This window comes from Psammomys obesus, unplaced genomic scaffold (genome assembly GCF_907164565.1).
Source record: "Psammomys obesus unplaced genomic scaffold, mPsaObe1.curated_primary_1811, whole genome shotgun sequence".
In the NCBI taxonomy this organism is placed as follows: Eukaryota; Metazoa; Chordata; class Mammalia; order Rodentia; family Muridae; genus Psammomys; species Psammomys obesus.
Window position 1 is genome coordinate 1 of NW_026594588.1, and position 14,697 is coordinate 14,697.

Genomic DNA, 14,697 nt, shown 5'->3' on the forward strand with positions numbered 1-14,697 from the left:
TTCTTTCTTTCTTTCTTTCTTTCTTTCTTTCTTTCTTTCTTTCTTTCTATTTTTATACATCTTTTAAAATGATTTATTTATTTTTATTTTATGTTCCATTGGTGTTTTGCTTGCAGGTATATCTCTGTGAGGGTGTCAGATTCCCTGGAACCGGAGTTATAGACAGGTGGGAGCTGCCACACGTGGGTGCTGGGAATTGAACTAGGGTCTCCTGGAAGAGCTGCCTGCGCTCATAACCACGGAGCCACAAGGTCTCATGTAGCCCAGGCTGACCTCAAACCCACTGTGTAGGGGAGCACGATCCTGAGCTTCTGACCACTTGCTCTTTTTTAGGCTTATAGATGTGTCTCACCATATCTAGCTCTCCATCTTGTTTTTGAGATAAGGTCTGAAACTCACAGCAATCCTCCTGCCTCCTCAGCCTCCTGAGACTACAGATGTGCCATACTTTGCCTGATAGGTCTGCCCCTCTCTCAACATGTTCTGAGAGAAGAAGAGATTATTTCTATTTTATTTTACCTTGTATGGGGATGATTGAGATGTTTTTTTTTAAGAATTAATAACCCATTTCTCCTTGCACGTAATTAAAATGTTCTCCAGTCTCTAATTTTTGTCATTTTCATAATCTAATTTGTTTTCAGAGTGTATCGATTCCTTTTCTGAGTACAAAGCAAGGGGGATTTTTTTTTCTTTCTTTAAGGTGCTTAGGATCCAAGTGTCCAGGAATCATTTAAACTCTGTGATTTTCTCCTTGGTTAAATACAGCACAAATGGGGCCATCAGAGGGATCTTAAAAAGCACAACCCCGGAAACAACAAGGCCCCCCCCCAAAAAAAAAAAACCAAAAAGACAAAAACCTTTCAAGTTGCTGCCTGCTCACATAGTTAAAAATTTACTATGAACAGGGCGGAGGGAACCACGGTGACAATAACTAGGCCCAAGCCCACCGGGACAGGGTGCCGCCTGGCTGGCTGGGTCTGTAGCTCCGCACAGGGGAGCCTGGAATCCACTGCAGGGGAGTTTTAGTCTAGTTAAATTCACCTGCACACTGCACCCTCCCTCTGAAAAAAAAAAAAAAAGAAAGAAAGAAAGAAAGAAAAAGAAAGAAAATAAAAACCCATGGAATTCTCACTGTGATTGAATGGGTTCAGAGACTGACAGGAACTGGGATTCCTGGGATCCTGATGGGGGTCAGGAGAGGCTCGAGGAGGGAGATCCCCTTTCTCCAGCTTTCCTCCCCACCCCTCTATTCCCGAGGGGAGCCACCACCCTGCCTCAGCCATGAGCTTTACTTTACGACCCCTGCTTGGAAAACCCCTTCTCTGGGTGCCCCTGAAAGATGTCTTGAGGCTAAATTTATGCTGAAGGAGGAATTTTCACCCCATGCTGTCTCCACCTGCTTGGGCTTGCTGGGGTGTGGCTGTGGCTGTGCCTGTGTGTTTGGGGGTATGTGGAGAGGAGGTGGAGTTGGGCAGGAATCCTTCCTGTTCCCCAAATCTGAAAAACAAAAATTTAACTTCCCTGTTTACAAAATACCAGCCACCGTCTTGTGCCGGGCTCAGCTACTCCTTAGGCTCCGAGGCTCTTGTTGGAGGGGAAAAAAAAAAATGTCTGAAGTAGTTAAACATGTTGGACCATGCAAGCATCCCTCCATGGCATCGAGGGTTTTCTTTCTTTCTTTTTTCATGGTCCCCTCCCTCTTCTTCTTCCTTTTTTTTTTTTTTAACCAAAGTATATTCATCAAACTGCTGAGTTGGAAAGATTTGTAATGAGTTTCTGAGCTGTGTGCGACTGTGTTTTCCCCCCCCTCACCCCCCCACCCTCTCCCTCTTTCTAAATCTTCATCTGACATTAAATAAAACAAATCCCAAACAGATTAACTGTCGCATGGTTCTGCTCCGTCTCTTCAGTCTGTTTGCAGGTCTGGCGGGGGACCCGGCAGTGGCGGCGGTAGTGGTGGCGGCAGCGGCGGCGGAGGGAGATGCCCAGGCGGCCCACAGAGGTCCATGTGGCGCCCTAGGTGGGATGCTGGCATCCTGAAGGCCGAGGCCCTGGCCCTGCTCCCCTGTGGCCTGGGCATGGCGTTCTCCCAGTCACACGTGATGGCCGCGCGGCGACATCAGCATGGCCGGCTCATCATCGAGGTGGATGAGTACAGCTCCAACCCCACCCAGGCCTTCACCTTCTACAACATCAACCAGGGCCGCTTCCAGCCACCGCACGTGCAGATGTAAGTGCAGATGCCCAGGGACCGGGTGGGGACAGGGATGCGGGTGTCTCCTGACGCACTCCAGGGGCCTGTGGACCCAAACTCGCTCTGCTGCAGGACGCCTTCATCCTGCTGTTGGCCCTTCATCCTGTTTTATTTGGCTTGGTGAATGCTTAAGAAATGCTTGAAAATGAGATGATTGTATCGAGAGATACAAGATTTGACGATAAAACCGGAAGTTGTGAACCCCCAGGCTTCCTTGTTCGGGTGGGGGTGGGGTGCGGTGGGGGGTTGGGAAGTTGGGTTGGGTTTGGGGTGGGGTGGTTGGGGCTGTCTGGGAGCTGAGTTTCAGCTGTGCCCAGGGGTGTGGTTTTGGGCTCCTACTTTGAATTACTCTAACAGGGAGACTGAGTCACAGGGAGGGAGAGGGCATTCGGGTGAGGGCCCCATGCTGGACTAGCTGTCTCCTCCCCTCCCTTTGTCTGACCCTGTGCTTCTAAAGTGTTCTACTGGGGAAGACCTGGGGGTTCAAGTACCACCTCCTCCCAGTTTCACAAACCTTAGTGTCTCAGGTGCCTTCTTGCTCGGGGTCAGAGTCACCTTGATTCAGCACAGAGGAGAGAGACAGAACATGGAAGTAGCAGCTCTGGCCAGGGCGACCCAGTGCTGTGCGGTTGCTAGAAGGCCATCTCCAGAACGTTAGACTGTCCCTCGGGATACAGACCCTAACTTCTAGGGCAGGAACCCTACTTCTGAGGAGTGAGTGGACTCAGGCAGTCCCAGCAGCTGTCAGTCAGGGACAAGGGACAAGGAGGTCCTCAAAGCCCAGTGTGCAGAGCGATGTGCAGTAGCGGAGTGGTGTGTGGCTACTCCTTCCTGAGGGGCTTCCTTCAACCCCAGGTTCTGTTAAAAGTGTTCTGGGAGGGGGGATTCACTGGGAGAAAGGCAGTGAGCATGGCAGTTCTGTGGTCTGGGTGTGGGTGTTTCCAATGTGGGAACGCCTATTTTCCCAGGAGCTCTCGCTGGAACAATGCTCTTTCCAGTGTGTGTGTGTGTGTGGGGGGCTTTGTTTCATGTTGTCAGGAGGTGTAGTTTGTGGTAGATTTCCCTCATTTTTTACATTTAAATAAAATTTGGGAAGTAGACTGGAGGATTTCTGCAGGCTGAATGCCTTGTTGAGGGCACAGCTATTTGTTCTTTGGGACCTAGTAGCCTGGTGAGGATGCTGCAGGCAGAGGCCTGTCTCCACCGGCTTAGACTTCTTTTTTCTTTTGATGGGACTGGAGGTGATGATACTGAGGTCCCTGATACTGGACTGGACTCTGTCCAGTGGGAACTCGAGAGAGCCCCAGGCCCTCAGATAGAGCAGTAGGGGCTGGTATGTGTCTGTGTTTGCGCACACAGCCATCTGTGAGCGTGCTGGCCTCAGAAAAATTGCGCTGTGGGACTCTTGAGGAAGGTGCTTCTGCCTGGGTTGGGTAAACCATGGAGATCCTAGCCTGAAGGGGAAAAAAAAGCCATGCAGACTGGACGATGGGAGAGGAAGGCTGAGGAGGGTCTGTCAATTTTGGGGTGTCTGGAAATGACCTTCTTGAGAAGGTAGATTCTAGTTGAGACCCCGAGGAAGGGGGGATGACTGGGAATGGGTATCAGGAATCCCCCGTCTAAGCAGAAGAGTAGGGCCACAGGGGGCCAGAATGGGAGAGGGTGTCAGAGAATTTCAGAGTGCCATCTGGGTAGAGGGGCCTGGGCAGGAGAGGCCAGGCTGCGTCCTAGGAAAGGCACTGAGTGAATGAGTGAGAGGGGGTGGCTGTTTCCATTTGACCAGGGAACGGTGGAGGCCAATCCTCTCCTTCCCCTTCCCCGCCCTCCCTTCTCTCTCCTCCCCTCCTCCTCCCCGTGTCCATTCATTCAGGTTCCCTGGAAACAATTAGGCAGCTTGTTGGTTAGAAACACAGGTCCCTGGTTGGCCTACGTGGGTGGGGCTCATGCTTCTTGATGCCTCAGTTTCCCCAAACAAACAAACAAACAAACAAACAAACAAAAAAGCTGTTTACAGAGATGCTGACTATGCGATAGAGAAGCATCCATGTGGTGGAGCCATGTGAGTGGCTGGTGTTCGTGGAGCCTGGACATGGAGCTCAGTGCTTGAAGTGCTCAGAGACAGCTGCCTGCCCTCCCTGGGCTTGTGTTTCAGGCATCTGCTGAGAGGCAGCAGCAAGTCACAAGAACGTGTCAGCGTGTGACACTTGTAGTGGTAAAAGCCACGGGGAAAAAGTATGGTGGCTTTCTTGTTGTCTAGCTGGTGTCTCCCTCTTTGGCCTGGGGAGCTAGTGAAGGCCCTGAGTGGCCACAGGGGTGTGAGAAGGCCTGCGAAGGAGCACAAAGAGAGCTTTGGAAGTCAACATTGCATTTATCAGGATGGAGTCTGGGTAGGTGCAGGGCCCTGGGGCCGCCGCTTCCTGTCCCTTCCATTCAGATGCCAGATCTGAGGCCCCCAGGCTGTTGGGGATTTCCTTGGCCCCTCTGTCTCGGGCAGAGGTGTGCAGGGTGGACACCGCTCCCTGCCTAGTGGTCAGTCACTGCCATGGGCTTTGTCTGTGGGGTGAGGGAGCAGGGGTCCTACTGAATAAATCCGCAATTTGTATTAAATGATGACAGTGACAGTGGCCTCTGAGCTGTGTGATTTACTCAGTGGCCCCGGAGACCCTACTGGTGACTAGTCTGCCTTCGCCTGAGTGATGACTCTCTGGAACCGGGGCAATGGCCCTCCAGACATCAAGTCCCCTGGCGTGCAGGCGTAACCTGGGCAGCAGGAGGGAGGGACAGGATTACTGGAGTCTGCCTTCGGGGTGTCTGGTGTGGAGACACTTGGTGTTAAGCAAGCAGCTCTTCCCTTTGTCCTTTTGGCATCCCTGGAGACGTGGGACAGGGCCTTTAAATGGCCTCTGGGCTCTTCAGGCAGTGCTAGGTGCTGGAGAATGTAGGGACAGGAATGCTGAGATCTAGGCTGGGAGGAACCTTCTGCCCCTGGTCCCTGGCACTTCACTGGGTTGATACCTGATCCCCTCTGCAGGGGGAGAAACTGAGGCTTTGGAAGGGAGCATACAGAACAGGGACACCCACTCGGCCCCGTGCGAGGCTTGGCCTGTTTGCCAGCTGAGAGGAAGAGGGCTTAGCCCAGAGCTGAGCAGGGGCCGGGGCAAAGCCGGAGAGGACTCAGCCACGTTCTGCGTGCCTGGGCTGCAGACAAAGTAGATGCTTCCAGTTTCCTGAACCTTCCATTCTTCCTCCTGCCCCAGGTCTTGTGTGTGCTTGTATGTGTGTGTGCATGTGGTGTATGTGTGTGTGTGTGTATGTGTGTGTGTACATGTGGAGGCCAGAGGTCAGCCTCAGGTGTATGTTCTCAGGAGCCGTCACCTTGATTTTGGTCACCTGGATCTTGTCACTCAGGCTAACTCCATCCTGCGTCCGTCTCCCCAGCACTGGGATCGAAGGCATGCACCTCTTGTCCAGTTTTTCCTTGGGTTCCAGGGATTGAACTCAGGCCCTTCCACTTCTGAGGCAAATGCTTTCCTGACTGAGTCATTTCTGCAGCCCCAGCCTTAGATCTTCGCACAGACTGTTTCCCTGGCTCCTCTAGCTCTCCACCCTGTGTGCTCGGTAGGAAAGCCTTGTGCAAATCTTACCGGTCAGGAATCCTCTGGCCCTGCCCCCGGCTGCAGATGCTCTTTCTTGGCCAAGCTTGGTTCCTAGGCATCCCTGCCCCATCCTTGTGCCTGGGCCCTAGTCCAGTGAATGGAAAGAAAGGAGACGGGAGGGAGGGTGCAGCCAGGTAGAGCCCTGGGGGTCTAGGACAGTCTGGAGCTCAGAGATGTTTCAGTGGGTGAGGGAAGGAGGGTGCACCACCCCAGCTGGAAGGGTCAGCTAGTTACGGGAACCTCAGACTTCAGTTCAGAGCCACTTGTTTCTCTGGGGCCTGTGTGGGTTGTTTGACACAGGGATAGTACTGTACAGGATGGTTTTGGGGGACAGAGCTGAAGGTGCTTTACCCACTGAGTGACCTCCTGAGCCCCCCTGAAGCCAGTTTGCATGGCTGAGACTGTGGGTGAAACAGCCTCTTCCCGAGCCTTGGTTTTGTCACCTGTGAAATGGAGATGCTGGCACGATACTGGGTAGAGGGTGACGAGCAAGGGGAGGGAAGCAAATGCGGTGACGCTGCTCAGTCTGTTCTGAGTTCCCAGACACTGGGAGCGAAGCTTCCTCTCTTTTCTTGCAAGGTTGGGCAAACAGCTTTGCCGCAGAACTGAGCTGGGGAAAGGAGGCTTTAGCTAGCTCTCTGGGGAATCTCTAGGCTGCTATCTTCGCTGTGTTCAGAAGCCTCAGGGTGCAGGGAAATAAGGTAAAGTTAATTAAAGAGCTCAGGCTCCCACTGCCTCCCCGATGATGACAGCCCTCGGCTGCCTGGTGGCCAGGTCGCCCCTGAAGGAGAGGCTGCTGAGACCCACTATGCTTGCAGCCTCTCCTGTCTTCCATTCTCTCCATCTTTTGACTTGGTCTTTGTAACTTTATGGCATCTATAAAGTGTGTGTGTGTGTGTGTGTGTGTGTGTTCATGAGCGTGTGTGTATGTGTGTGATGTGTACATTTCTTTGTTCTGTGGTGTGTGCTATGTGTATACATTATGTGTGTGTTTAATGGGTGAAGAAAGAACACATGGATCTATTTGGTTTGCCTGATTCCTGTGTCCACTGGTAGTCCGGCGCTGATTGGCTGCCTGTGGTCCAGTCAGCGCTGTCAGGATGGGCAGAAAGCACAGGGGGAAACCACCTCTGGCCCCCGCAGCCCGTTAGACTGCCTTGGAGAGAAGGCGCTGGGAGTCCCAGAGGACATAGAAAGGTGAAAATCTGGATCTGTTCACACACTGCTTCCTTCTGGAAGCTTCCAGGAGCTCAGAGCGTCGGGATGAGAAATGGCTTTCTGTGGTCCCCTCCCTCCTGTTGCCCCAGCACAACTGGGGACTGCAGGGTCACAGTCTGGGCAAGTCTGTAGCTGCCTGCCGTCTGTGGGCTCCTGGTAGGCAGGGTCCTACAAGCTCATCCCCCTGGCCCTCCCTGGGCTCAGAAGCTGGCTCCTATTAGCTCCTCAACCCTTGTGCTAATTGAACACAGGATGGGTGGATGGAGAGAGGAGCCCGCTCATCACCGGGCTCATTTGGAAAATTTCGCTGCCTTTCCAGCCAGCCTAGCTCTATAGAGCTGCTGGGGCTCTGTCTGGGCTTAACAACCCCCAAAGGGGTCCAGGGGTGCTCCCCCCTGTGGTACCCAAGGGAAGGGGAGAGGCTGGCGTGGTGATTCCACCTGCTGCAAGATGCAGCACAAGGGTGCACCGTGCACATTAGCATGCTGAACCCATGTCTCTCATAAGGTGTTAATTAAATTTCTTCGAAGTATATTGTCTGAAAAAAAAAAAAAAGGATAATTAGAAAGATGTCTTTAAAAGTATTTATGTAACTGATACGGTACTGCTTTGGGTTTGACGCGTAATTAGATTTAAACACGACTCCTCCAGCGGCATACTCGTTTGGAGAGGGCTGCTTGTTGAAATGTCACTGTGTTGTTTTTAAGCCCGGTGAAGGCATTTAGTCACAGATGCGGTACGCTCCGAGGAGAACATCAGATTGGGGGCCTGTGGCGGTGGAGTCCTCAGCCTGGCTGCGAGGGCTCCTGGGAATGGGATGTAGCTTATGCTGTGTTCCTTTCAGTTCTGGAGTGTTCTTGTCCAGGGAGGTGCAATTCAGGCCTCGGGTTCTGCTTGTGGTCTAAGTGACAGTGGCGGAGCTGCGCTCAGGGACCTGGTGTTCCGACTGCAGGGGTATCATCTTACGGCATCCCAGAAGGCTCTCAGTATCAAAACGAATGCACTGCCTTAGTCTCTGGGACACTGTCACCTGTCTTTTTGGGCCCCTCCCCCGCTGTCCTCCTCGCTGATGGGGCTTCTGCATCTTTTGCGCACTGTGCTGAGGCTGAACTCAGGACCAGTTTTCTTGAATGGACCAGGGATTCCAGGCCACACAGTATCAGCTGGGCAATGGTGCCCCCCAGGGGTGAGAGATGGTTTTGAGGGGTTGGAAAAAAAAATCTGACTTCTAGCCAAAGCATAGATGGTATTTCTGCAGTGGAAACGCAGGCCTAGCAGTGATGAGCAAAGCTGGGAAATGCTGCTTTCGTCCAGAGATGCTGGGCAGTGATTGTAGGCGCTGCATGTGGGCACGGCAATCAGACCTTCATAGAGGCTGGAGGTTCCCATGTTGCTGAGCACACCCCCTCTGCTCCCGCCTCCAATAAAACAGCTTAAGGAAGGATTTATTTTGGCTCACAGTTTAAGGCCACAGTCTGTCACGATTTGGAAGGCATGGAGGCAGGACTATGTTCAGTGACCTCTGGTGCTCAGCCCTTCTTGTTTTCATTCAGTCTGGGACTCAGTGGCGTCCCCTACATTCAGGGTGAAAACCTTGAAAGAAACATCCTCATAGATACCCCAGGTGTGTGTTTCCATGGTTATCCAAAATTCCGTCAAGTTGACAATGAAGACTAACCCTGGGACAGAGGGGAAGCTGAGGCACGGGGGACAAGAACAGTTTGCTGGGTCCTCCGGAAGGCCGGCAGCTTGGCTCGTGTTCAGTTTGACCTCGTCTGAGTTGATGAGGCTGGGAGCCTGGAGGGACCCACCGCCCCACCGGATCACAGCTCCGTGACCCCTGTAACCTGCAGCAGCATCTTCTCTCTCTGCAGGGTGGACCCGGTGCCTCATGATGCCCCAAAGCCACCTGGCTACACACGCTTTGTCTGTGTTTCTGACACGCACTCAAGGACAGATCCCATCCAGATGCCCTACGGTGACGTGCTGATCCACGCCGGGGACTTCACGGAGCTGGGGCTCCCGAGCGAGGTGAAGAAGTTCAATGAGTGGCTGGGTAGGTCTCCTTGGGTACTGAGCACACCCCGTGCTTGGGAGGATGTGGCATCCGGAGCCGCCCTCCCCTGAAGCTCCTGGGACTGGGCCTGTCCACCACCTTGGGGAGCCTTCGCAGACTGGGTCTTGTACTTTTCTCCCACCCCATTGGGGCCTCCCTTCCCAACACTGATCTTGACTGTGGCTGCCATTTTGTCTGTCAGTGTCTTTGGTCTTGGAGACCAAGGACTTGGCTCAGGTGTGTGTGGACCCCTGTGTGCGCAGCCTTGAGTGCCAGGCACAGGTGCTCATGAAGCGGCTGGTGAATGAATGGATGACTGAATGAATGAATGGCCGAACTGGTGTGTGACGAATGGCTTTCTGGAAACAGTGATGTCAGGGCAGGTCCTCTCTCCATACACTTGTGGTTTAGCCTCCAGTGAGGGGGACCCTCTTCTCGGTGGCCCCATAGGGGCACAGGAACCTGAGGTGGTTCATTCTGTGGGCAGCAGAGCCTGACCCCATAAGGTAATAGCAGGTAGGGCTTTGTCCAGCTTTTCTTTTTCCAAAATAAAGAGATAAAGTAACATGCTCTTCTCACAACACCCAGGGTAGGAAATTTGCATGTTCTGGAATCTGGGAAAGTCACAGTGAGGTGGCTCTGTCTCCGCCTTAGGGAGGGTGGGCTGGGTAGCCTGGTGCATGGGCCTGCTGTCCTGGAGAGGAGAGGTAGGTGTGTTGATCCTCCGCACACTCTCCAGTGGCTGTGGCTGCTGGACTGTCCAGTTCATTTGCAGTCCCCAAGTGCACTACTGTGCACAGCTGGGAGCTGTGGAGCAGGGGACCAGCCATGAAATGGGTAGCTGCAGCCAATGAGAGGCCCGGCTCTGCCCAGTGGAAACAAATATTTACAAGCAAGGATTTGCTTCCATTTGGCAGCCTGGGTGCTTTAAATATTGATTTTTCAAATGGGAAATTTTAATCCAGGCTCCTTTGGGCTGAAGCATGTGAAGGCTAGGGCTAGAAGAGTGTGTAGCTAAGGCCAGTGACAGCCAGCTGCCTCCCTGGCCATGCTCTGGGCCACCTTTTTCAGGGTTCTCTATGCCCAGGGCCGTTCTTTATACCTTCTGCTGTGAGTGATGAAGGAAGAGAGAGGCTCCATTTGGCTGGGTCAGGGTCCTCATAGGCCAGTCACCTACCATGTACCAGGCCCGGTGTAGCCAGCTCCTTTTTACTCTCCACCTTGGTGAAGTGTGGCCATAGCTTTGGCAAGGTGGTTCTCTTTGCACCCTCTTTGGACAGAGGTGTATTCGTGGACCTGCAGTGTGCCTCAGCCCCAGCTGAGTGGTCTATAAGTCCGGGACCACAGCCTGGCAATGGGCTGCGGCTTTCCCCAGGGAAGGAATGTCTTCAAGGGGGACTTGGCTTGGAGGCTTGGGGCCTTGACAGAAGAGATGAGAGTCTGCAAAGCCAGATGGTTTGGGGGCAAAGGCTTCCGTATGTGGGCCTCTCTTCTTGCTGATTGAAGTGTTTGGAGAGCCCAGGACTGTCATGGTCTAGGGTGAGCTGCAGACTGGAGAGCTGGGAGCCGCCCTCTACTCTTGATCCAGGGTGGAAATGTTATTGGTCTCTAGAGGACAGCTCCTGCCAAGAAAAGAGAGGTTCCCAAGGGCTTGGAGATTCAGACTGAGAGACAGTTGAGCGTTTGTACAGGGTGTGTCTATATACGGCACGTGTTTCCTGAGTGTCTGCTCTGTGCCCTTCTGTGTGGAGCCACCTCCTCCAGTCCCAATGACATGAGCGAGCAGATCCATTGTACAGGGTAGAAAGTCAAGGTCCAGAGAAGCAAAGCCACTTGCCCAAGGTCACACAGCTAGCATGTGGTAGCTGGCTTCAAACTCAGGTAGCAGGACTGCGGTGAGGCGCCTCGTTGCCCCTCTTACTCTAGGAGTAGAGGAAGGAGTTGGCTGCACAGGTTCACCCTCTGGGCTGACACGCTGGGTCTGCTTCCTGAGGGGGTGACAGCGGCAGCTGGAGGTCTTTCACAGACCTCAGCAACCTCATTTTGCCTGGCGGTCAGGCTCCCTTTGCCTTATCCACCCCAAAGACAGATTGGAGGCGGAGGTGGGAGGAACAGTTAGGCTTGGTGGACTGTAGAGTGGAGTCCATGTTACAGTTGCTTCTGTGAATGGGAATTTGCCATATCAGGGCTCCCTCAGGGGAGGAGCAGGAGCGGGCTCAGAGGAGGGGGACTAGCGAGCCGGCAGGGCCGGCTGTAAATGCACGTTAATCTCTCCGTTTCTGAGTGTTGACGTGTGGCGTCTGCAGGCTCCACAGACCTCTAGAGAACAGACTGGAAGAAAGTGCTCTGACTGATTCACCCATTGGAGTCAGTATGTGTCAGGCACTGGGGACAGTGGAGAGGAAGTGTCCAGGGCCCTGTTCAGGCTGGCCGGGAGATGGCGGCCTGGTTGATGGAGAGCAGCAAGAGTCTGCTGAGGATTGGCCTGGGCACTTGGGGACGTGGTAGTGAGGCCTTTGGCTGGGTGGTTATGGGATACCCTGCAAGAGTGGCCTTGGCCTAAGCCTGAGGGTGAACATAGGGTAGACTGTGCAGAGCTGGAGAAGACTATGCAGCATGGCCCTGAGGTGGGACAGGAAACAAAGTGACTGCAGTGTGAGGAGCAGTGATTAGGAATTGGGGTTGATTTCAGGTGTGATGGAGGCTTTTAGATTTAACGGGCGGGGGGGGGGGCTGGGGGGAGGTCCCCACGACTTTCCAAAGGCAGATCTGGCTAGTAGAGCCAGAGTGGCGGCCTCATGGGCAGAAACTTTGGAAGGTTCCAGAACCGATGCCTGGGTGGCAGGATCAGGAGAAGTATTTTCTTCGTCATGGCCTTGCTTTCTCCTGGTTCCTTAAGGGAAGCGAGTGCTATTCTGCGGCAGATGAAGGCAGAGCTCACAGATTTGGTCTTCCTGGTGACTGGTGCTGTATGTCCGTCCAGGAGGGGTGGGCAGCATGGATGAGAGTCCCACCTGGCTAGTCAGTTACCCCAAAGTACCCACGGGTCTTTCTCAGCCTGCAGGCCGTGCCACCTGCCAGATCCTGAACCCCAGGCAAGTATTTCCCGCCTGCTGGTCTCAGGGATAGTGGTGAAGTTTCATTCCAGGCCAGTTCCTGACAGGAGATTCAAGAGTTAGCACAGATGCACACCCCCCGCCCCCCCCAGTGAGACAGGTTTAGGTACCTGACCAGGCTTTAGCAGCCTACCCAACACTGCCTCTGAGCTGCCGGCAGCACGGGCAGCACGTGGGGATGTCTGTGTTTTCATCATTACAGGCATCCATCTGCATCCTTGGAGTTGGGAGCAGCAGCAGGACAGTATTTCCTCATGGGACTATCCCAGGACCAAGTTAAGAAGTGGCTGAGGATGCATCCTCCAACTTTTCTAAGGAAAAAAAAAAAAAAAAAAAAAAAGGCAAAACCTGCTGAATGGAGTGGAGGAAGTTCCTTCTTGCTCCTCAGGCAATCACGTGATCACCAGGTAGCTCAGAGTTCCCCCCTCCCACCCCGAGGCTGGCTGGTTCAGAGTTCCCTGGGTGAGGACACCAGGCTGGAGTCTGCTGCCACCAAACGGTAAATGATAGTCATATTGTGATGATGCCAGCTCATAGCTGGACAGCCTGGGAACTGCCTCCTGGCCCCTGGCTGGGAACACATGCTCTACATGGCCTTCATTTCCATTTCCAGCTCCCGGTCTCAGCCCCTGCATGTCCTAGAGTGGGCAGAAGGCCAACGGCAGCTCACTGCCTTCGTTCCCTCTCTAGGCACCTGACTGACACTTCTGCAGAGTTCTTCCTGGCCCCTGGGCCTCCTCTTTGCTTCTCCATCACATCTTTAGAGCCCTGTCCTGATCTGTGTGTGTGGAGGTCCCTTTGTTCTTCCCTCTCAACCACTGTAACCGCAGACAATGCCCCAGTTCTTATTCCCACCCAGACCAGTGGGGTACCTCCAGCTTTCTCCAGCACCAATGGATAGTTCAGGCTCCCCCGAGACCCTCCCTCACCAGGCTGTCAGGGGTGTTTTCACCCACCAGAGCTCTGCCCCACCGCCATGCATTGTGGAGCAAGCTGCATCTTGGCATATACCTAGTGGCTGGTGTCTGCCTACCTGGGCCCAGATTGTATCTGTCCTCTTGGCCTGGTGGCCTTCTGTACTCACCAATGTCACCTGCTGTATGGGTGTGGCACTAGGCAAGCCTATCTGGCTCCTGTTCATTCCCTGGAGTCATGAAGATGGAGACCAGGCTAGCTCAGCCAAGGCTGCTTAGCTTTGAGCATGGAGGAGAGGCTGATTGAGGTCTGTGAAGGGCACGATGAGAACCAGCTGATTTAGTCGCATGGCCTCAGGCAAAGGAGGAAGACTGCTGGGGGGGGGGGCTTAATGGAGTGTTTAGAAGTTATAATTAACTTTTCCCGGCGCCCCGGCACAGAACGATAGAGAAGACAATATAAAAGGAGGCCAAGGATTTTGTTAAATAGAGCTCGGTCTTCTGCAAGGAAACCCTTAATTAAAATCCGAAAGGGAGGAGGGCTGGGGGAGGAAGTATAGGATTCACTGCAAACCGGGGTCTGGATCTCCACTCATTTGCAATGTTGCTGTTGTGACTGTGTTGAAGGCCCCAGGACCGCACATTTCGCCACTCTGCAGTTCAAGTGGGTGAAGGAGCCAGGAAGGATGAATGGACCCGCCAACCCCCTCTAGAGTGGGCAGGGCTCGTAGCCTACACATTCTGATTATTCCTGTCCAAAGATGTTTGAGATGCAGTTGCAGTTTGATGACCCTCTCTAGCCACCTCTCCCTCACCTCTGGTAGGGTGGCCCCTGTTGTCTCTCACCTCTTGGGAGGCCAGTCTTGGACTTGATGGGAAGGGCTCTGCAGTTCATGGTTTCCTGACCCCAGAAGTTGGACAGATTCCCACTTCTATCTGATTCCTTTAGTTCTTGATCTCTTATCCATCCTCTCTGCTTCTCTGCTTCTCCACACCTCAAGACATAAGCCACCCCACCCCCGCCCCAATACTTCTGATCTGTGAGTGCATCTGTGTCTGGCCTGAATTTGACTTCCGGGATCTCATTCCTCTCCACTACCACAGTGGCTGAGATTCCCTACCTGGCTGTGCCTTCTGACCACTGTGGCCCAGTGGCCCGGAAGCATCTGAGCTTGGGCTCAGGCTCTGGAGACAGACAGGGTTCTAACTGCCTGTGTGGTAGGATAGGTAGGCGGAGCAGGCTGGGTTCTCAGTGTTGGGGCGGGCCTTATGCTGACTCATGTCAGGACTTAAGAGAACTTGAAGCCAGGGTTGTGGCTCTGTATCCGAAGCTAGTTGACCACCACCAGTCCATGTCAATCAAACGAGAACCCTGAACCTTGGTTATGGGACTCAAGTCTCCAGGTCCCATCCAGGCAAGCTGCAGTGGGGTCCACAAGTCTTACGGTGTCATGGCCCCAGCATGACATACAATAGAGGGGTA

At 53.5% G+C, this 14,697-nt stretch overlaps 1 protein-coding gene across 1 annotated transcript; it reads left to right on the plus strand.

The window, feature by feature from the left end:
• Positions 1-1,913: 1,913 nt before the first annotated feature.
• Positions 1,914-9,484, plus strand: LOC129685601 (metallophosphoesterase domain-containing protein 1-like; the record flags this gene model as incomplete). Its single annotated transcript, XM_055619109.1, has 3 exons — positions 1,914-2,230; positions 9,003-9,184; positions 9,387-9,484. Coding segments are annotated over exons 1-3 (504 nt in total), but the record flags the coding sequence as incomplete, so codon positions are not given.
• Positions 9,485-14,697: the final 5,213 nt, after the last annotated feature.